The sequence below is a fragment of the Trematomus bernacchii genome, unplaced genomic scaffold (genome assembly GCF_902827165.1).
Source record: "Trematomus bernacchii unplaced genomic scaffold, fTreBer1.1, whole genome shotgun sequence".
NCBI classification, from domain to species: domain Eukaryota; kingdom Metazoa; phylum Chordata; class Actinopteri; order Perciformes; family Nototheniidae; genus Trematomus; species Trematomus bernacchii.
This window is the reverse complement of record NW_022987714.1, coordinates 5,437,324-5,460,068: the sequence shown is the minus strand read 5'-3', so window position 1 is coordinate 5,460,068 and position 22,745 is coordinate 5,437,324. Positions and strand designations below refer to the sequence as shown.

Genomic DNA, 22,745 nt, shown 5'->3' with positions numbered 1-22,745 from the left:
CCAAAGCAATTTGAGGTTTCTATCACTGAATTATTTCTTTTGAAATGCATACTGTAGTCTCTGGTGGTGACTAAAATGTTTTTATACACACAACGCTTGTATTCAGTTACACTATTAAGATGTTGGTACCTTGTGGTAAACTACTGTTTTGCAGTGCAGCAATCTCCCTCACATGTAACAGTCTGTGAGAGCCACATCCTAAAGTGACTAAATGTTCTCTTATGCAGTTTGCTGACTTCGTAACAATGTTACTACTGGTCAGGGAAAAGAAAAAATCTTGCATTTCTCTGCTTGAATCCTGGAGTAAAGCATTTCCTTTTCTTACAACTTTCTGATATGAAAAAAAATTCTTAAAAATCTGTGAAGAAACTGATTGCGTGCCAGAGTACAACTGCAAGAGTTTTCCATTCATATCTTCAAACAGAAATGCTGAATTGGCCCATAAAAGACCCCAGTCCCTGGCACTCTGGGTAAGATGTGTCAACATATGACAGTTATATGAACAATGTTCAGGTCCATAAAGATCTGGTACTTTTGCTACAAATTGAACTAAACATAACTCTGCACAATTGAGCTCATCATGAGTGGCAAACTGGGATAGGAGGATGTGAACCGCACATGCAAGAAGCATCCAATGTTTGTAGTAAAGTCCTGGCAAAACAGTCCTTAATATTACAGGGGAATAGAGAAGAGCAAATGCCCTCCACTCAGAAGCTTTCCAATATATCCTCTCACTTAAGCGCCTAGGATTTCTTCTAATTTCATTTGGTGGCTGAATCTTACACAAAGCTTTGTCCAGGTCATCTAACTGAAGAGGAGTCAAGTGAAAGTTCTTGTTGGCATAATGAGGGTCAAACCAAAGATTAACAAATTGACGCACTACACCAAGACAAAAACAATGCATGTAGTCTGGTATAAAGCCTTTGATAAGGTCAAATGATGGCAACAGGATCAGTGGACTTGGTCCTTTAACACCCCTTTGAGCTTTGTCATCACCGTTTTCCATCACTAACTCGGCAAGTTGTACAGTTTCAGCCATTTGTCTCAGTTCACATCCAACTATCTGTACAGGATAGACTCTAGTAAAACCTCTGCCTTTTGGTACCACCTCCCCTTTGTGGTAGCAAAAACCACATCCAAATTCTCCATTGAACTGTTTAAAGTTCTGCACCATTGCCCTTGCTACTGCATCACAAATACATATTTTAGCTGTTACTCTGGTGTGATGTTCTAATCCATTATCATCTTTCCAATAGAATCCTGTGTCCCTCAGTTTTTGAAGTTCATGGATGAATGGGGTGAAGTAACTTTGAACCTTGGGTTTCCCTTTGCCAAACCATAATGTATGCAATAGAACATTTTTACATCTATCCACAAATAGTAATTCATTGATAGTACACAAGATGGGCCAAATTGAAGTTTTTGATGAATTGAACACAGGGGCGCCATCACAATTGAAGGTTAGTGTAATACTGTCAGTGTTGACTTCCTGAGCCTCGCGTCTGTATTCACTTCCAGTGTTGATATCAGAAATGGAGGCATCTCTTGTGAAATGCTTGCCTAGCTTTGATTGGACATTGGCAAGGATATTTCTCAGTTGCACTTTAAGTGGCATTACAAGGAAATAGTATGCCTTCTCAAGTAGACCCTTTCTGTTCAAGCTCTGCTGGCACACCCCACACTCATTACCTGGTTCAACACCGAGGTAGTTTGCACATCTGGGACAGTAAAAATGAATTTCTGTTTTGTCATTGTAATCAAGAAAGTATTTCTCTAAATACCACACTGACTTTGGCACACATCCGGGCACCACAAAGTTTAGGAGCTCGAGGAGGTGTTTGGTCGCTGCTTTTGACAGGCCATGCTTCAGGATAAAAGCCATGAGAAGAAGAAGGAGAGCTGCCATGGTAACTGAAGAACCAGCATAGATCTTCTTCTCACCATTGAAGGTAGGGTCAAATACATGCTCCTAATAAAAAGGATAACACATTATATGTCAATACCAAAATAAAATGTCTATATTTTCAATATTTAAGCAAAAATAAACACAGCTAAATGATCTCACCATTGGATCTTCGGGAGTGTCGTCACCAGATGGAACTGAGTTAGCTCTATCTTCATTCTATAATACAGAAGTTGCAGAGATACAGAAAGTTAGTTGTGATCATATCCAGTCCTGTATTTAGGCCAGGTGCAGAAGAGCATTTTCCCAGTTTAACTCCTAATTCAGCCAATCACCTTCTTTATGTTAATCAACAACGTTTATAGTTCCAGTGTGATCTTGATGATGTAATCATAAACAGTGGGCTCTGATTTAGTGTCATGCTGTTAACATTACCTGGTCTGTCCTAAATAAACTTATACAGCTATAATCCATTGTGTCCTAAAGAAGCACTATATTGTTACCACCAGAAATACTAAACTGTTTGCTAAGCAGAGGAGATACATGTTTGCCATTATAATAATGAAAACAATCTTACACACCATTACATCTTCGCCTGCACTTTCATCTGAAGTGTTTGTGCCTCGGTCAGAGTTCTGTAATATAAGAGCAGCAGAAGTCGTAGTTAAGCCAAACACCAATTTGTCTTTCTGGAACAAAGTGGACCTGCACAAATTATACCATTTCATGGTTTGGATCTTCCCCTCCGTCCTCTGATGACCCTCCAGACAGGTGGTCAGCCTGAGAGACAGCAAAAGGCTATAAGATAAGATGGATCTTTATTGATGCCCATAGGGAATGCAGGTGTTATAGCATGCAGCAACAAAATATATTTAAATGGGAAGGTAGCAGTGCGGGTGAAAGTCGTATGTGCATACAGTACAGTGAAAATAATATTAATGTTAACTATAAGTTATAAAATAATAAGATACATTTTGTTAAATATTTGTAACCCAATTTATTTTGTGTCGGATAAATCTGTATTCTTATCATCATGGAAAACTGTGTTGTCTCTTACTGCTACCTGTAATGTAGCAAAGGTCATGGATTTTAACAGAATAAATTCTTTTTTTAATAAGTAAAACAATCCCTGCATGTTTATGTTGTACCATTTCATGTTGTTGATCTGTTCCTTCGTCGTCTGCAGCCATCTCTACTTCATCGTCACTCTGAGAGACAGAAAAGTAGAAATCAAATTAATTCAATTAAAAAAAAGAGGGGCTATTCCTGAGGGAGGCATCGTAAAAAGAGCATTCAAGCAGGATACAAAGACAGTACATGACGGACGAACGATGACCATGTGGCAATGCACAGTGGCAATGCATTCAAAAAAAAATATCAGTGACCAAGTAGCATAGTCATAAGTCCACCAGTGAGTCCAATTTCTTAAGTCTGGATCAGTCAATGCAAAAAACTACCATTTCATGATGTGGATCCTCCCCTCTGTCATCTGATGTCCCGCCAGAATGGTGATCAGCCTGAGATAAAGCAAAAGGCTACACAATAACTATCCTGATAATATGATTTTAATGAATCTAACACAACCTTTAAACAGCTTTTTTTTTGTAACATAAACAAATGAGTAAACCTCCGGGACGATAGGCGGCAGGCTTTCCAAAGTAAATGCCTGCTCTTATTTCGAGATCATTTCCGTTACATTTCCAAGATGGCTGCCCACGCATGTAAACATGCGACTTGATCTGAAAGCTAGTGCTGTTCAAGCTTTACAGTTTTTGAGCATTATTTACCTCTCAGATCCGTGTGGCATCGAATAGTTGGATATTAACACCCAATACGGGATTGTTAACAAATAAGAGATACCTTGTGAATTATTACCGAGACAGAAAAGGCCAACGTTAGCCTGCTAACCGCTAGCGTTAGCTCGGCAGCAGAGCCATGCCAGCGCTGACTTTATTCGTTGGTTCTCTGCCAGCTTCAGCTTCAAATGAACGACTGGAGGAAATATTCTCTGAAATTGGTCCTGTTAAACAGTGCTTCGTGGTCAGAGACAAAGGTGATGTTTGTACTGTTATTTATTCGCGGTCTAAATCATTTAAAGTGAAAATGATCTCTAGCTGGAGGCAAAATACGTTGTTCATTCTTCTGTAACATGTGTCTTCACACTGCACCATAGCCTACTGTTAACATTTATATTTATGTAATATGCTATTCCTTACACACTTCATGTAAAGAATGTCCTACTGTCAAATTGGCCCTTCATATCGATATTTCACAGAAAGTATTCAGACATTTATGTTTCATTGTCAATATCTATTTTCCTTTTACTTATGTTTTATTTTCTATTTTAAATGTTTCTATTTCATTTTATGTTATGGTCTACTAAATCTTAAATAACTTCTACCTGAGATCAAAGTAAGAAGTAGTCAGAGATTTATTTAAACGCAACGATACGAATAAGTTATAACCTATCTTTTAATTATAAACCAGGCACGGAAAAATGTCGGGGGTTTGGCTATGTCACATTTTCCATGGAGGAAGATGCACAGCGAGCCATGAAAGATGTAAAAGAATTCGATGGAAAGAAGCTTTCAATATCGGTGGCGAAGAAGAAAATAAAAGACAAAAGGAAAACAGGTGTGTATAAAGACATGTCCGAATAAGAGCAACTGTGAGTGCTTTCACGCCTTGTGTACTTGATGACTTTTTCATGTTGTCATTTAGCACCTAAAGAGCCAGCTCCAGCTCCAGTTCCAGCTCCAGCTCCAAAGGAAAATGAGGAGAAAACCAAAGGCATTAGGAAAACGCATCTGAAAGCTAGACTCATCATCAGGAACCTGAGTTTTAAGGTACTGTATGCTATGGTTGAGCAATGGAGCAACTGACGAGCACCGTTTTTTAACCATCCTCTGAAGTTCAGTGACATACATGCTGTTAAAGTGGGACACTAGTTGCTTAGATCTGTCACAATTGTTGTGTTACAGTGCTCGGAAGATGATTTAAAAGAAGTTTTTTCCAAGTTTGGAACAGTCCGTGAGAACAAAATTGCCCTCAAACCTGGTAAAAATATTTGTTATTCTAACTGGATGGAGAAATAATCAAAATAATTAATAGTTAAATGATTGTGTGCCCCTTAAGTTGGTTGATTGCTTATTTCCCATTTTAATGTTTTTCTACAGATGGGAAGATGCGAGGATTTGCATTTGTCCAATTTAAAAATGTGTCTGAGGCAGCAAAAGCACTAACTGCCATGAACCTGAAGGAAATAAAAGGTTAGTCAGTGAGACATTTTACTGTTGTGGGAGAAACACTTTTCATTGTTGGCATATTATTTGGAAAATAAGAATTAGTCCGTATCTTGTGACTGTGTTTTTAAATGTCATTGTTTCATTCACAGGTCGGCAGGTAGCAATTGACTGGGCTGTGCCTAAGGACAAGTTTATCGCCACACAGTCTTCCGCAAGTGCAGGTAATATTTTTAAAAACACACAGAAAAAAATGAAAATTAATGCATTGTTTCTCCTACTCTTCATGAGAAGACATGTCTACATTAAAATACAATAATTCCTATTCATAACACTTTTTTTGTTTACCTAATAGGAGCTAAAGTTACTGAGGCAACAGCGAAACCGTCAGCCTCAAAGAGTGACAGTGAAGACGAGGAAGAAGAAAAGCCGCAAGCAGCTCCTGCAAAGAAAAAGTGTGGATCTCACATTTAAAGCTTTGTTAATATGTCAACAGGTTAAAACTGGTTTACTTTACCGGGTTATTTCTTTAAAACATCTTCACAGAGTCACTACCAAACCTGAAGTGGAGGAGTCCCAATCGGGAGATGAAGATGATAGTGAGGAACAAGACAGTGAGGAGGAGGAGGAGGAGGCAGACGATGAGAAAGAAGATGATGATGATGTGTCCCAGGAGGGAGACGACGATGACGACGAGGATAAGAGTAACCTTGATTCAGAGGACGATCAAGATGAGAGTGAGGGTGATGAGGATGACGAGGATGATGATGAAGAATCAGGTATCAATTATCTGCTTACGTTTCTCTTATTATTTTTGCATGTAATGTTAATAAAAATGTCAATGAAAATGTTGTTTTGACACTGCTCCTTTATCTCCAGCCAAAAGAAGAAAGCCAAGAAACTTCTCCCTTCAGACGTACCAGAAGGCAGAACAATATTCCTCAGGTTTGACATTGTTCTCTCTCCTTAATCTTAAACATGCTTTCAAAATATCTACTCATGCTTACTCACTAATTATTTACTGCCATCTTTGTTTATCTTCCTTCTGGCTGTGTTAGGAACCTGTCCTTTGACACAGAGGAAGAGGATCTGGAGGGAGTACTCTTAAAGTATGGAGAGCTTAATTACATAAAGGTTGTTCTCCACCCAGACACAGGACATTCAAAAGGTCAGTTACCAGTGCTTGGATGAAAAAAACTCTTATCTTTATTGTTTGCGAAAACCGGTTGATGGACTTATTTTGGCTTTTTTTCTTTTTCTTTCAGGTTGTGCATTTGCTCAGTTTAAGAATAAAGAGGCTGCAGACAAATGCCTGGCTGCATCACAGGATGAGGCTGAGGTAATATATTCCGAGTAATTAACTATAATTTTTTTTTTGTTGTCAATTTGTTCTCCAGTTTTGTGCAATTGCTGTCTTGTTGTAACATTGGGTTATTTGTTGCAGAGCGCTGGTATCCGTTTGGATGGCAGAAAGCTGATGATTGTGGCAGCGGTGACCAGAGAGGATGCTTCCAAGCTGAAAGTGGACAAAGTGAAAGTAGAAACAGGCACCAGGAACCTCTACCTGGCCAGAGAGGGCTGTGAGTACACCCTTTCATGCTCTTCTTTTCTCCTTCTTTGCACCCTGTCAGTTCTCTCCCTCTATTAGTAAGATTAACAACATTTTAGAAAGCTTTGCATGGTCCCTAGTAAGTTATACAAATAGGCCGAGTAGTCACTTCTCTTAAATCTTTTCCTATACATTATGATTTAACTTTTGCTTCCACACCCAGTGATCCGTGCTGGAACCAAGCCTGCAGAGAATGTCCCTGAAGCAGACATGGCCAAAAGAACCAGAGTGAGTTCATCTTTCAGTAACCATTTAACACAGTTTTACTTTCTGAATGATCTATTTAATGCTCAATCTTACCCTCATCATCTCTCTGATTGCTTTTATATTAAAGGATATTTCTGGTGTTGTCTCTCTCCCTTAGTTTGAAGAAATAAAGAAGACCAAGCTTCGGAGCTTAAATGTGTTTGTTTCAAAGAATCGTCTCTGTGTCCATAACCTGCCCAAGTCAGTGGACAACAAAAAACTCAAAGCACTCTGCCTCCAAGCAGTGAAAGGGGACAAAGGAGTACGCATCAACGAGGTGAGAAGCACTACTGTTCAGTGACGTGCGGTGAGGTTCATGGCTGGTGAGGCACGGACTCTTTCAGAGTCAGATTTACAAATATTATAGCCTATTTTGACCTTAATCGAAATATTCTGTTATTTTCAAAAGCTTTTTTAGTCTGATGCTATGATTAATTTTAAACAGACCGATCAACAAAAGGATACCCAAATCTAAATATTGGATTGTTCTTTCCAAGTAAGATCCCATTTTCATTACAGTTGTGGTCTTACCTTGACTTGAATATAAGTCCATGCTATCCTTCTGGACAACAATCTCTATTACTGTTTTGTAAAAGTCCTGCTTATCTTCCTGTAGTTTCAAAAGTCTAGTTTCTTTGTTGTTTGCGGTAGAATAACAGTAGCAACAAGAACCTGTGGGCTCACGTGCGCCCCCTTCAGTGCGGCAGAGGTTATGGCTGCCTCTCCTGGTGATTTGCCGTTGTATGATGAGACCAACGAGCCTAAATATCATATATACGTGAAATAAGTTATTTAGAGACTATGGATGGCGAGGATAAATGTAATAAAGGGATCTACAAACATTACATTGGTGACCTACAGTGAGATGGTAACAGGCATGCGCTTAGGGCCCGCTTTCCAGCCAGTTTCTGTGGGGTGACACATTCTGAATTGAGGCAGAGCTCATCTGTGCCTCACCTGAGAATGCGTCGGTCACCCCACAGTAAATGGCTTGAGCGCGCTCACAAAATAAGTGGCCGCGCTAAATTAGTGCCCGCGCTCCAGCAAGTTACTGTGGGCTTACGAGAGGCAGTGCTCGTGCCTGCCTCACTTTCTCATCGCTCCCGTAGCGGAGCTCGGGCAAATTTGCTGATTTTGACTATAAAATGCGATTGGAATCATACATAAATCACATTTACACAAGATCAGTGGAGACATTTTATTATTATTATTATTTAGTTTTTCTTTAATTGTTTTTCCGTTACATTGGAGTATGACAGGTGAGGCTCTGCCTCCCCTGCCTCCACTGACTGCACGTCGCTGCTACTGTTAGTATTTTTTTTGTAGCAGTCATTAATTTGCAACCTTCCTGGACATCATTTTATGCCAGTAGCGTTTATGAATGTTGTCGTCATAGTTTAAAACACTGCCTCTGTGTGTCCACTAGGGGGTGGTGTTTTCATTCTTGTTCATGCTGTCTCTGTGTCTACCTCTGTTTCTCATTCAGTGTCGGGTGATGTATGACAAGAAGCCAGAGAAGGGTCAGTCGAACGGACAGTCGTTAGGTTACGGCTTCGTCCAGTTTCAAGAGCACGAGCATGCTCTCAGCACACTTCGTTACCTTAACAACAACCCTGACCTCTTCGGCTCACACAAGGTGGGTTTTTGCTGACATCTATTATCGGTTTTATTATGAGCTATGTTTTTGCTTTGTTGCCACTGTATTTATTTGGCCTTAGAAAATGTTGACTTCACACTGTGGTGATTATTTCATTTTGCACACCGGATTATATCTTAATGTCATCCTGCAGAGACCGATCGTTGAGTTCTCCCTGGAGGATACAAGGAAACTTAAATTAAAAGAAATCCGTCAACAAAGGAACAAGGTGCGTTTCTATCAATTCATTTCATGTCATGGTTACAAAGAATACTTTTTAAAATTTCATTTTTGATTTCCAAATTAACCCCAAATGTATGTCTTTGAAGGAATTCTTACAAAATCGGCTGCAAAAAGGAGGAGGGAAACCTCAGACACCGGCAGATGGAAAATGGGCCAGTAAAGATGGAAATAAAGCAGCGACCTCATCCGTACAGACTGGAAACGAGAAAGGTTCGACGATATCATTTCTGTATAAATGTTCCTTCGACCTTAACGACTTTTGAACACTCAATCAATATCAACTAAGCTTTTGATATATATATATTTGTTTAACTCTGTCCACTTTTTTTGTTCATTAGCTCCTCTTGAAAACCAGAAGCAGTCCGGACAGTTTTCGGGCTTCCAGACGAAACCTGAGGTCGAACATGTGGATTTGCAGAACGGGAAGAAACGAAGAAAGGTTCTAGCCTTCCCTTCCCATCGGGGGCCTAAGATCAGGTACAGTTCTCACTACCTTCACGGGTCGATTGTTTACAATGCGCTGTGTTTTGAGGATATGCATAAACAATTGAGACATTTAAAACAACAGAGCAATACCAAGGTGTAAAACAGATCTAGCTCTATTTATTAACAACCAAGCTGTGTACAATTGTTGTATACAATTGTATTTGGATCCCATTAACTTCCACAAAGCAATTCTTAGTTTTCTTAGTATCCAGGCAAAAAGAATACCAATACAAAAATAACAACAACATGTTTGGCAGCATTATGTTTGTGGATTTTGCTCATGTGTTTGCTCACTTGCCTAGTGTACTGTTAAAAGTATCAGAGCCAAACAACTAAAACTACATTTTACTTAGATTACTACAAATGTAAAGCAGTCAGGGTTCCTGTGGATCCTTTAACATTTCTAAATGGCATTGAATTAATAATTCAACAAGTCCTTTTCAAATATGTCATTTTTAAAATCTTAAAATAATTGGTAACATCCATTAAAAAAATATGTTTTCCCTATGCCTCTGTCACACAGTTCAAAGTAGTGAAACCAACAAAACTCACATGTTGTTTGCGGCAGGGAGATTAGCCATCAACAACAAGGGAAAATACAAATTCAATAAAAAGTTCCCATTCAACCAATATTTTTACAGCATCAGGGAATCAAGTACCACGCTAAATGTATTTTGTGCACGACGTGTTAAAACCTCACAACAATTTTAGCTGTTTTTTTCTTCAATTTAGTTTTTTGTAAAGTTGTTTTTAAAATGTCTGTAGAAACTGTGGTAGTGTTTCCCAATTTGGGCAAATGATGTAACCTTTGTTAGGCTGTCATGTTACAAACAATCCTTAAAAAGAGTAGGAGAATGTCAAGAGTGATTATGACTCAGCAGTGACCCTCATGCTAAGGTTGCAGTTTGTGAACGATGCTGTCTTTGCAGAATGCGTGACAAAGGAAAGCCGCAGGCCCCCCCACCCAAGAAAGCTCGGCCCGGAACAGGAAGGAAAGAACGTCAAAAACAACAGATCGAAAAGCCCACACAGCCCACACAGCCCAGAAACCAGGTTTGTACAAATTGCATTGCATATTCCTATTTGTAATCTCGGGTCATGATCACAAACATCTCGACACAAAGAGCTGCTGAGGTGCCCCTTTATCACAAAATGCTGAAACAGTAGCTGGTCCACTTCTAATTTTAAAACTCTTACCACCCAGGACCAAACAAATGGAATTAATTTGGTTAAACACTTACCTATTCTTTAGTATGTTCACCCCCCCTTTGTAGGTAACAAAACATTGTGTAATAAACCTTAAGTTGTGTGATGGTGCAAACACAATTGTGACCAAGACGGTATATTGATCAGTGAATCAAACTCTTTATTTTATTGGTTGGCATTGCCGTCAAAAATGAGCAGGTAACAAAAGAATCCCTGCAGAATATGAGACATTCTCCAATGGTTTGGTTAGTGGATTTGTTTGTTGTTAAAATACCTGAATAATATAGACCTTTGGAAAGCTTTTAAAACAAAAAATCTTAAAACTGTGGATGGTAAAAATGTTTTATTTTACAATGTGGATATTGTTAAAAAGTGTATAACTTCCAGGTGAATTGCATTAAAGGTCCCATGTCATGCTTTTCTGGTCACCAACACAGAAAAGACCTGTCTATGCTGCCCCAGAACGCCCCGTTGGAGATTTCTCTTTTCCATTTTCTTCTTCCTGGGTACAGTGACGTGACCATACGCAGGACCAATCTGTGGAGCTCCTCACACACATACTCACTCAGCCTTATCTTTTCTCAGCCGCGATATTCCGCCGAGTTTCGCCGGCACACTCAGCTTTTATCTTTTCTCAGCCGCGGCTGCGTGGATCTCCACTCACAGTTCGCCACACACTCACGTGTGTGTGCTCAGGCTGAGTTCAGGCTGAGTTTCGCTGTCTCGCAGACCCCACGCAGCAACCAGGAAACGACACTAGTAATACAGCTCACACTGTCGGCTCCTCGAGTCTCAAAGGGCGGAGCAGCGAGCCTCGCACCGTGCCGCCAACACGGCACCCAGACCCCACGCAGCATTCTCATCTGTTTGTCCTTACTGGTGTCATTTTCTGATTGCTAACGACATTGTAACACATAAACACACATCAGAGCACAGTGGGCTCATAGGGAGGGGGGGGGGGTCAGGAGCTCCAACAAGCCATTTAGGACAGAGAGTGAATACACATACTATACAGAGATGCTGTATGAGAAAACCAATGTGATTTGGGAACATTGAACAATTTAAATCTATTCTAGTAGACCTCAACAATGGAATTATGATCAGTAGAAATGGCCATGACATGGGACCTTTAAAGCATAAACACATTTTGCAGATGATTCACTGAAGTATTGTTATTTTAGGACACCACATTTTTGTCAACTTTCTTTAATAGCCTTGCAATTCAGCAAGTGAGAAAAGGTTTAGTGTTCCTTCTTGGGTGCTCCAGACCTTTAACTCTACAGTTGCCTAGAAACTCCACGCAGAAGGAAATATATCTGTAGATACACACTGCCACAAACATGCGGTTGGCAAATGATTATCAATGTAAATTTGCCAGGAGTACTATTTGACTTTTTTTTAAAACAACAGTACATGGTCAAACCATACACTCAAGCACGTGCACGTCGCTCTGCATCTACCAATCGGCTTGCTACTCCCTCACTGCCAAGTGGAACCAGCAAAGCAAAGACACGCCTCTTTGCCGTCCTGACTCCTGAATGGTGGAACCAGCTTCCCACTGATATCAGGACAGTAGAGTTCCGTCGCAAGCTGAATACCCACCTTGATGGCGAATAAAAAAAGCTCACTTCAGAGTTTAACTTACAATGGTTGTTTGAAGTAAATATGTCAGCACTCTTCCTGTTGTCCTTAGTTTGAATCTTTATGGTTTATTGCCCTTATTGTAAGTTGCTCTGAAGGAAAGTGCCAGCTAAATGCAATGTAATGTAAAATGTGTTTCTGACTTTCTTCATTTTGTTGTTTTCCAGAAGGCTAATACGGGAAAGAAGCAATTTAAGAGAAGGGACGGGGACCGGTTTGACAGCCTGGTGGAGCAGTACAAGAAGAAGCTGATGGGTAACGGTGACAAGAACACCGACGTCAGAAAAAACAAGTGGTTTGATAGTTAAAGCAGTGTCTGTGTGTTTGTGTCTGAATGAGTGTGGAGAGAGAATGTGTTTGAATCTTAAGTGTTTAAGATTAACACAAGAGAGGTCCTCTACATTCAACATCCTGATGTTTTAAAATAAGTACAGTGGTTCTTATAATTTAGTTTTGTGTCAGATTTCACAGTATGTGATGCCAATCTGTGAAATGTTTGTGTCACCTAACTTCAGTCATTCTATTCCTGCGTTTCTGTAACGCATACTGTTCTTCTAAAAACAAGCTGATAAACTAAAAGTGGTTGTTTTTCATATACTTGGCTTTTTATGAAAAAAATATTAAAAGCCCTTGAATTGGTGTTTTTTTTATAATCTTTACTTTTTTATATGAAAACCGTATTCGTCCCATTCACAGATTTGAAGTCAGTTGAATATAAGCCATATTGTTAAAAATAACAGTCCCTGTTAATCATTAGCTGATAGCTCTTCATCGTCCCACTCGTGAAACTTGAATACAAGAGGCCACACACCACTGTGTATTTACCTGGCCTACGTGCCTTTTTTTCATTCATTCTGATCTCGCCAAACTCATTGCACAACACCAACAAACTTGCATATCCCCATATCTACTTTCTGTAAATATTTATTCAGTTTTATTTAAAAAAGTCTAGACTATAATATATAAAATATGCTCTACAGATGTAAATAACAATTCTGGAATAACAGATTACATTTCATTGAAAGGAAAGTTGCCCTTTGCCCTTCCTGTCCTTGTAGTTCTCATACAAACACATCTGTTATTCTTGTTTAGTGTCAACCTGGATTTCAGGGATGACATCCCTTCCCTTTGTGACATTTCCTCTGCTGCAGCCAGCCTCATTCAGCTTCATGACTGAATGAATGCAAAGGTCCACCTTTTGATCAGAGCTCTTTGTTGCTACACCAGTGGTGTCATAACACAGAACAAGGATTTATCTCTTTGTAGAGTACAGATCAGTTTGCATGGAAACGTTGTGTGGAAAATAAAATATCCTAATATGAATACAATGTTATAAAATACATATTTTAAGTATATAAATAAATACATTTGTATATAAATAACATAAGTGCAAGAATACATTTCCTTTAAAACACATTGCAAAAGTTCAACATTGCCATATGCGGACACATCTTTTACAAAAAATGTGGCCAGCGACTTACATATATTTGTCCAGAGGTCTGTCTTTCAGCAAGATTCAAGATTATCCAGGTTTTGTAGCAGCAGGTTGAGGAACTCCCTTACTCTCATGAGAGCCTCGGTGCTCACAGTGTCCGAGAACTCGGGTCGACTCCGCTCTTTCAGCCGTAGCAGCGACGCTGGCTCTGAACCTCTGGGCTGCTGCTCACTGCATTGCGCCTTCATCCACTCCCTGACATAACTCGTCAGTGAAGAGATATGAAGCTTGGTCTGCTTCACCGCAAAGTAGGAGTCACTACTTATCTTGCGATTAAAACCCTCCAAGACGATCACTACGGAGGAAGGTCCATTCGGATCAGCAGCAGGTGGACTGAGCGTCCAACCAGATTCGTCCTGCATCTAAAGGCAAAACACGATTCAGTCAAAAATAACTCATCCAACTGTTGATGATTTCCATCGCAAACGGAACAATAAATGTTACCTGTAAGTGTTGGTTCAGACTGTTCACCAACGTTTCAGAAATCCGCTTAACTGTTGATTTCATGTTTACTACGTCCATTGGCAGAGGAGCAGCTGTACCCACACTGAAGATGAACAGCAGAGGAAACAGGAGCGCCAAAGTGTTGTCCATATTTGTAGAATGTGTCTGGATGTACCAAATATGGAATAGCACTGGTATTCCTAGGTGAAGAAGATTACACAGGTTAGTCTACCTAATAATGTGTATCCATCGCTTGCTGTCACTGTTGTCATCTCACAGCAGGTGTTAGTTCATGTCTGCATATCACCTTTTTATCATCAAACACATGCTTCCTCCCAGTACATGTAAGATAATGGCATATAAATATGTGTTATTAGAAACAGGTACAAAGATCACTGACTTTGGCCAACATAATTCTCAATTTCTACTTTCTAAACATCTGCTACATGTGTTGTGTGAGCTTTAAAACCTCACACAACATTTAATCCAAATATAATTCGTTTTTTCTATAAACACAACAAACTATTTTACAAATAAATCCAGTGATAAACATACTTTAAAAAGCTGTAAAAAGTTACAGATGTTAACAGGTGAAAGTGTGACTGTGATTACAGACAGTGAAACAGATGGCAGAGTTGAATGAGGAGTAAAGGAGAGATGGAGATAGAGATGGAATTGTTGACCTTACCTCTGCTGGATGTCTATGTGTTTGCCACTGTAAGGCTCCATCAGGATATCTTATAGTGGACGGATGTTGACTCATCTCTTACTCACCTCTCTCCAAACCCCTGGTTCCCCCCTCAACCTCTCACTTACACCTCTCCCCATGTCAAACCCCTGCCTAGTACTGCAGGAGATGGGACATCAGTGGGAAGTAGGTTTTTTGGCTGACTACGCTAGGACACATTTGAGTCACTGGGTAAACATTTACATAAACCATTTATCAAGATTAGCAGGTGCAAAAGACACCATGCCTATGTTCCTGAACAACAACAATTACAATGACTACTTTACTAATTAGAATTAAATGTATAATGACTTTTTATAACATTTTAAAATCTCTATAGTATAGTTATATATTTTGTGTAATTCTTTGACTGCAACATATGTTTTACTGAATTATCTTCACTGGTATTAACATTGCCTAATGCTGCAGGTTATGTCAATATTTATAAAGTGTCTAAACAGACATACAGTGGCAGAAAATATATAAATAGTACAGTTAAAACAACACTGAGGCAGAGGTGGAAGAAGTACTTAGACCTTTTAGTAAAAGTAGAAGTAGCAGAGTGTATGAATATTCTGCTACAAGTAAAAATCCTGCGATCAAAATGTTACTCAAGTAAAAGTATAAAAGTATTAGCATCAAAATATACTTCAAAAGTACCAAAAGTAAAAATACTCATTCTGCACATTTCAGAATAATATATATTATATGTTTTAATTATAATTATTGATGCATTAATGTGTTTATCAAAGCTGGTAAAGGTGCAGCTAGTTTTAATGAGTTTGTGTACTGCAGGTTAGATTGTGAATTTACTCCAGGTGTAGCTAAAGTTTTATTTAAGTATTGATTATATTTCACATCAAATACAAATTTGAAAAGTAACTAAAAGTATTAAATAAATGTACTAGAGTAAAAGTACACGATTTACCTCTGAATTGTAGTGGAGTAGAAGTAGCATACAAATATTCCAAGAACTTATTATTCTTGGAATATTTAAATGCCACTAAAGATGCATATTATAAATGGATATTTGCCTGTCCTAATTTATGGCTTTTTATATCTTTTATCTAAATGCAAACATTTTAATAGAATATTTCTTTTTTCTCTTAATTAATTTGTATTCAAATGTATTAAAGCAAAGTTACATATTTTGTACGTGATAGATTACCAAAAGGGATTGTTACGTACTTGGTAATATTAGGCTATATTATACATTTGATATGCACAAAGTAGTAATCACACACAGTATTAAGACTCACTACCAATGATTCTTAATTAAATATCAGTGATAAAAACATATTTTCAGCCTTGGCGCTTTCCTCTAAAGACACTAACACATACCAAGACACATAGACATGTTATTCGATTGTACTCAATGAATTCTGCAGAATTTAATGTTCCAATGGACAACAATAACACACGCATGTGGTATTAATATAGATGCCAGATGTTTATAATCTAAACCTTCTGTATGTATAGATGTCACAGTTACATTGCAGGAACATATTTGTCCACCATATGACTGATCTCTTCTAAATTAGCTCAAATGTAATGGCACTTTTTGGGAAAAGTCTTTTTAGATCTTTGTATTTGGAGTGGATATTTTTGGAAGCAGATTTCTGTTGTTGCTCTTCTGGGAGGAGGAGACTGTCAGTTCTGAGCAGGTTTCTGTTTCTCTGAAGCCTGATGAAGTCAGAGAGGGCAAGAACCTGCGTGTGAGGGAATCCTGAATCCGGAGGGAACAAAAGCATAATGGTCATTTTACTTCTCTCTCAAGGTAACTTACAGTAAATCCTGTGAACTGTTAAATGTGTCATACGGGGAATCCACAAACACATGTTGAGGTCCATTAAAACTATTAATAACTGACTCATCGCCACATTTAAAGCAAAATAAAGGCTAAGACACATGGATTATAGTATCGCACTCGTGTGTTATTGATGATGAACTGCAGGGATTGAGGTAAATCATATAATTGGATGGAAAGTTCCCATATTTCCCTTGGTTGTTTTCTTTAGAGTTCCTATTAAAACTTTTCCATTGTGGTTTAGGGAGTTCCCTTGAAATCAAAAAGATTTATCGCATGCAAAAAACAGGACATCTGGGATAATTGAAAGCTGCTGTTGCTAAAACTAATTCAAAACCAGGGTTGTATTCGTCAATATGTGACGTAACAGTTTACAGGAAACATTTTGCCATGATGTAGAGCGTGAGTCTAGTCTCCTAAAATCCAGGGTATTTCCTCTTTGCCTGAAACAGTTGTTACTTTAAAAATCTGGTTATTTAGCCAATGGTTAAAAGCACACTTTATCTTGTTCCGAAAAGAAAAGTTACACAGTTGTGGTTTCTATATTAGAAACAAGGGCAGGCAACAGCTTTGTGAGAGAGCATTCTCTGTGGATATCCCTCATCCCTGGGATCGTGGAGGATCAATCAGGCTGCATCCCTGCAGGAGTAGAAGTCCCCTCCTGGAGTATGACAGAGGGATACTGCAAGGCTGCATTAATAATTCATGAGCACTTTGTGTCACATGACTTATGAGAGCATATGAGTCACAGCCTCAGAAGAATAGTGTGCCCGTCTTCAATCAAACTGCAGACAGAAATACTGCATGCATCGTACGCATCAACCCTTTAAGGTTAAGAGTGGGGCTGTAATCACTTTAACAGTAAATGACATATAGAGTAATATACAGAGGTAAAGGTTAACAAAGTGTTACTGTCCTGCTCCCTCAGTATGCCATGGTCATTGGCTTTACACAGTATCACATTACTTGTCCAGATGTAGCATTGAAACCAGGAATTCCACTCAGCAGGACTTGGCGGAATGAGTCACAGGCATGATGGGAACTCAGATCCAGGGCATGTGCTGCCATTCACAAAGACGTGTTGTTTCCCCCCCCAAGACACCCATTGACGTTAACACCATAAAACTGGTCTGAAAAGATCCTGAATCAGCTTTTTATTGAGTAGGTGCTTCAAAGTCGGAGCTATGTAAAAGTCCAGTCCCTTGCTGGTTTTATATTCTAAAGGCAACATATTAAGAAGGACTAAGCAATTAAACTAGAAAATGCATTTCCTGCTGAAAACGCGTGCGAATGCTGTAAACTGTGTACATTTGTTGCTGAATTTAGCTGAAAATGCAGAAAAAGCTGAATATTTTATTAGTTGAATGGTCTCTGTAGCTGCTTTTAGCTACAAAAACCAAGTAAGTGTGTTGCTGAACTAAGCGGAGAAATGCAGAAAAGTGAAATGATTTGAATCAAAATTGTTACAGCTCAAATGCATTGCAATGACGTTGTTGAAAACTTGAAAGTGAAATGTTAAACTGGAAGAGTAGGACAAATAGTGAAGAAGCTTAATATTTAAAAGAAAAGGTTTAAAAAAGGTATACACAACAAAATGTATAGCCTCAATGTCCTGAAATAGCTGAATAATTTAATAGTTGAATGGTTTCTGTAGCTGAAAGTAGGCTGAAGGAGTTAAATATCAGATGTACGTAGTAGTATAAGTTCAAGTAGCATTACATCTATAGGGCTTTTATTTTGAAGGGGTGTGTGGTTTTGGGGAGTGCAAGGTGTAGAAAAACAATATGAGATGTCTGATGTCAATAAATGGGAGGTCATCCCATAAAAACAATGGTTAGGTGGGCAAAGGCCTTTGGCCGGCCTGTTTTGGCGCGTTTCCACTACAGCGCGGAGCACGGTTTAGTGTGTGTGTGTGGGGGCGGCTTTGGCTCAGTGGATAGAGTGCTGGACTTTAAATCAGGGGGTAGCAAGTTCTAGTCCCACTGCAATCAGCATGTCGTTGTGTCCCTGGGCAAGACACTTCACCCCAAATTGTTCCTGTGGGGATTGCCCACAGTACTGAATATATGTAAGTCGCTTTGGATAAAAGCGTCTAACAAATCACATGTAATGTAATGTGGTGTGTGAACATGTAGTATAGACATCGTGTGTGTGTGTGTGTGTGTGAACATATGTAGTATAGACATCCAGTGTTTGTGTGTGCGTGTACCAGTCTGTCACTCAGGTGTGTGGCCCCAATCTGCCCAGCAACACCACGGTAACCAACTGCAGCACTGAGTCCCATTAAGAATGCATTGAGGATTATATCTGACAATTTTGCCATGCAACTGTTCAAAAACTATGGCTCCTATCAAAAACATGACCAGACCGTGAGCATCAGGGAACCCCAACGAACTGATCTATGTTTGTTTTTTTGGGTTTTGTGTGTACAATGTGGAGATGGGAGCAGTTTGTCTAAAGTTTACTTCTTTCTGGTCTGAAGAAAGATCCGGGCAAATTTAACATGGGGGGCTAGGTGGACTTTTTGTCACTCAGATCACTATTGGGCCAGAACCGTGGGTCAGTTTGATATGATGAAGGCAATTGAGCAGGCCAGACTAATTATGCTCCTGAAATCTTTTGAAATGATTTGAGTGTATATTTTGGCTTTGAGAGCAGTTTTAAAATATTTTGTTTCGAAGATTTTTAAGACCCTCTGCACTCTAATGATGATTTAGTGATGATGTCACGCACTCTAGCCCCGAAGAGTCCCTACCATAGACACCCATTATAAAATCGAAAACGGCCTAAACATTTACCAAAACGTAAACGTTGATAAGTCAAAAACTGTATAAGATATCAAAAATCTGAAACACAAGTTCAATAGCTGAATGTCTTGTGACCGTTTTAAATTTGGAATGAAGTCTCTTGCTGAAAGTATGTGGAAGGAGAAGCATTTTGCACACGGTGAAGGCAAAAGAGGATTTGAAGAGTCGTCCCATAGACACCCATTATAAAATCTAAAACATCCTGAAAATGTACCACAACTTAAACGTTGGAAATTGAAAAACTGTAAAGGATATCAAAAACCTGAAAAACAAGTTTAATAGCTGAATGACTTGTGATCGTTTTAAAGTTGGAATGAAGTCTCTAGCTGAAAGTATGTGGAAGGAGTAGCATTTTGCAAACGGTGTAGCTAAAAGAGCATTTGAAGGTTCCTCCCATTGAGTTACATGTTAAAAAAAGAGTTTAAAAAGCTGAATATTTCAAAAAGTATAACATATTTTTAAAACATTTAAAGTTTCCCATCATGTGCTGATTTGAATGGTTTCTGTAGCTGAAATTAGGCTGAAGTTGCACAGCATTCTCACTAATGAGTTAAAACACATGAGTGAATTCATGAAGACTACAATTACTGGCATGTTATGCAAGGTCCAATATATTTTAGGGTTCTGCTCACTGATGTGCTTTCCCACCATTTGTGTGGATGTTGAATAAAACATCAGTAACACACTTACAGTAATGCTTGCTTTAGCCAGTCAGCTCCCAGCACTGTAAAGGTTTTGGCAAAGTCACTGAAACAGCAAACAGCTTTTTCCGTTCTTTGGATTTTGTTCCTGAAGAACTAGTTGATTTATCATTACATAACTAGTGTACCATAATTATTAAGTGGAAACCATCACTTGAGATACATTACATTTTTATTTAACAAATCTATTTTAAAGGAATGCTATAAATGTTGTATTTTTTCAAGACCATTTTTGTGCTATGAGATACTTTGCACTTTTTGTAACTATTTATTTATTTTCAAATGCCCACTGCAGAGAGAATAGAGAACACATTGAAACATTAGACGGTAATAGATTGTAGTGTACCTTCTGCATTTTCTAAAATCAATGCAGGCCTGAAGGGGAAACACTCTTGTGTAAAAACACACACAAACTCAGACCTTGGCACTGAAGCAAACAGAAGCTGACTCATTAAAAAACTAAAGATCTGACATTAAAACTCTGCTGTACAAATTCAATTGAAAACGTTTTTGTGGTGGAAATTCCACACTTAATCACCTTCTGGTAAGAAAAGAACACATATACAAGCTTAAACCAAAGTTGTGTTATTTTAATAAAAAGTTATAGCATTTAACAGAATCAATCTTATTTCCAGCTGGAAAGGACAGATAACCCGTTCCACTGATGTGGAAAGGACATCTGACCCCGTTACACAGAAAAGCAATGTCTTACGGGGAGAGAGCAACAGATGGGAAGGGGAACAGCCAATGAAATTCTACATTACAGGGGATTGAAGATTGGTGGTTAGACAGTAGTGGCGGTTCTAGACCAATTGTACTGGGGGGGGCCAGGCTGGGGCAGTTATTTCATGAGAGCGGGTTAAAAAGACAAAGACAGTATAAAATAATTGTGTAAAATAAACATAAAATACATTAATTGGTATTTGTTTTTGTAAAGGTATTTGTTTTGGTAAATTTAAGTTACAATCCTTTGTTTCAGTAGTTTTTTTAGAGTATTTGTTTTAGTAACTTTAAGTGACAATTTAATAAAAAAACATAAACAGTATTTGCTTTTATAAGATAATGAACAGTTTAATCTCCACTACATCCGGGTCTCTGATTTGATTTAGTTCCAATAAATCGTAATATTGTAACCTTTTTTTTGGAGGGGGGCCACAGGGGGGTTCCTGGTTAGTGTTCCTGGTCAGTGTCACTGGCCCCTGTTGCCCCCCCCCCACCCCCTAGAACCGCCCCTGTTAAATGATGATAATTCGCCTGATAATGGTCACAGTGGCACCTTCTGTCTGTTGAATGCTGGAGAACAAATAGGAAGCCAATCTGTGTATTGAGGGTGGGAAAAAGCTTGGGAGTGATAGCCGTAGCTTACATTAGGACTGATACATTCAAACTGCAGGAAAATAAAACCAGAGAAGGAAGTTTATATATTTAAGTGAGACTTAATGATACATTTACTACAACAGTTTTCTTTGTTTATTCTTCTTTTGTTATTAGCCAATTGTTAGGGAGAGTAGATGAGCACAGTTTGGGGCTTTAGTGTTGCTGCTCTTCAGTGGGAGGGGACTGAAAATAAAAATAAAGAGGGGGGTTTATCTGAACTATGCTACCATTTTTTTTCTGTTAAATATTTACTTCTTAATAAAGACATTTAAGCAAAAGAAATAACTGGAGGGGAATATTGCAGAACTAAAACACTTAAATTAGTATTTTTTTAAGAAAGTCTATTCTTTGCTTGAGGTTTCTCTGGCGCAAGGCACAAGACCTGGCCAGCCATGAAACACAAGAACTAGAGTTTTATGGACAACATTTTTCATACCGTGAGACAGAAAGCTGGAACAAAGGATGAAGTTGTTTTTTATACATTTTGTGGGTTTGTCTCATTGACAGAATATGCATCACAGTTCTTCATAAATAGTAAATCAATGCGCTTACACTTGATTGTAGTTTTTTTCTGTTCACCAAAACAACGTCATGGCAAGGGAAATATTGATAATTGCAGAAATTAGTTATACAGAAAATGACACATGGGAAGAAATCGTTTATTGGGTTGAGGCATGTTCCTATCACTTACTTGATTCACCAATGCATTGATGATTGAGCTGCTAAAGGTCAGACAGAGACCAAACATGTTCAAAAACTTTATGGACTAATCCATGCTTCCAGATAAAAATAAATATGTGTTAGATACAGCCAAACAAATGAATACACATGTTTAAACTGGGTTACATTAAAATTTGTTATCAAAACTAAAATACAGTATTTTATTCACCTATGCCATACTATATACTACACACAAGGACACCTTTATCAAGATCATGGTAATCACTTTAACAGCTATATCTGATTTGGTTTTTTTGCGTGGCGTTAAATCAGATTTCCTCACAGTCAAACTTTGTAGCAATGCTGCCCTCTTCTGGAGAGCTGAAGCAGTGCTTCAAACCCCTTGAATTGGAGCAGTGGGTCCTGCTGGTGTTCAGTGAAAGCAAGTTAATCGTTGAATGATTTACATTTATGATTAAAGTTTAAACTGTGACACTGCAGGCATGACCTTTTTA

At 38.6% G+C, this 22,745-nt stretch overlaps 2 protein-coding genes across 2 annotated transcripts; one reads left to right on the top strand and one right to left on the bottom strand.

Moving 5' to 3' along the window:
• The first annotated feature begins 3,597 nt into the window (after nt 1-3,597).
• rbm28 (RNA binding motif protein 28) lies at nt 3,598-12,852 on the top strand. The gene is made up of 20 exons (XM_034141887.1): nt 3,598-3,956; nt 4,391-4,537; nt 4,625-4,749; nt 4,885-4,960; nt 5,080-5,172; nt 5,298-5,369; nt 5,501-5,600; nt 5,692-5,917; nt 6,020-6,090; nt 6,204-6,313; nt 6,411-6,484; nt 6,590-6,725; nt 6,918-6,982; nt 7,119-7,277; nt 8,487-8,636; nt 8,791-8,865; nt 8,966-9,089; nt 9,218-9,356; nt 10,295-10,418; nt 12,380-12,852. The coding sequence occupies exons 1-20, from the start codon at nt 3,839-3,841 to the stop codon at nt 12,518-12,520; spliced, it is 2,325 nt and encodes a 774-aa protein (XP_033997778.1). The 5' UTR covers nt 3,598-3,838; the 3' UTR covers nt 12,521-12,852.
• An 852-nt stretch (nt 12,853-13,704) lies between these two features.
• LOC117491824 (leptin-like) lies at nt 13,705-14,313 on the bottom strand. Its single transcript, XM_034141924.1, has 2 exons — nt 14,152-14,313; nt 13,705-14,069 (listed from the first exon to the last, which is right to left on the bottom strand). Exons 1-2 carry the CDS (start codon nt 14,299-14,301, stop codon nt 13,719-13,721), a joined length of 501 nt encoding a protein of 166 aa, XP_033997815.1. The 5' UTR covers nt 14,302-14,313; the 3' UTR covers nt 13,705-13,718.
• Between the last annotated feature and the right edge of the window lie 8,432 nt (nt 14,314-22,745).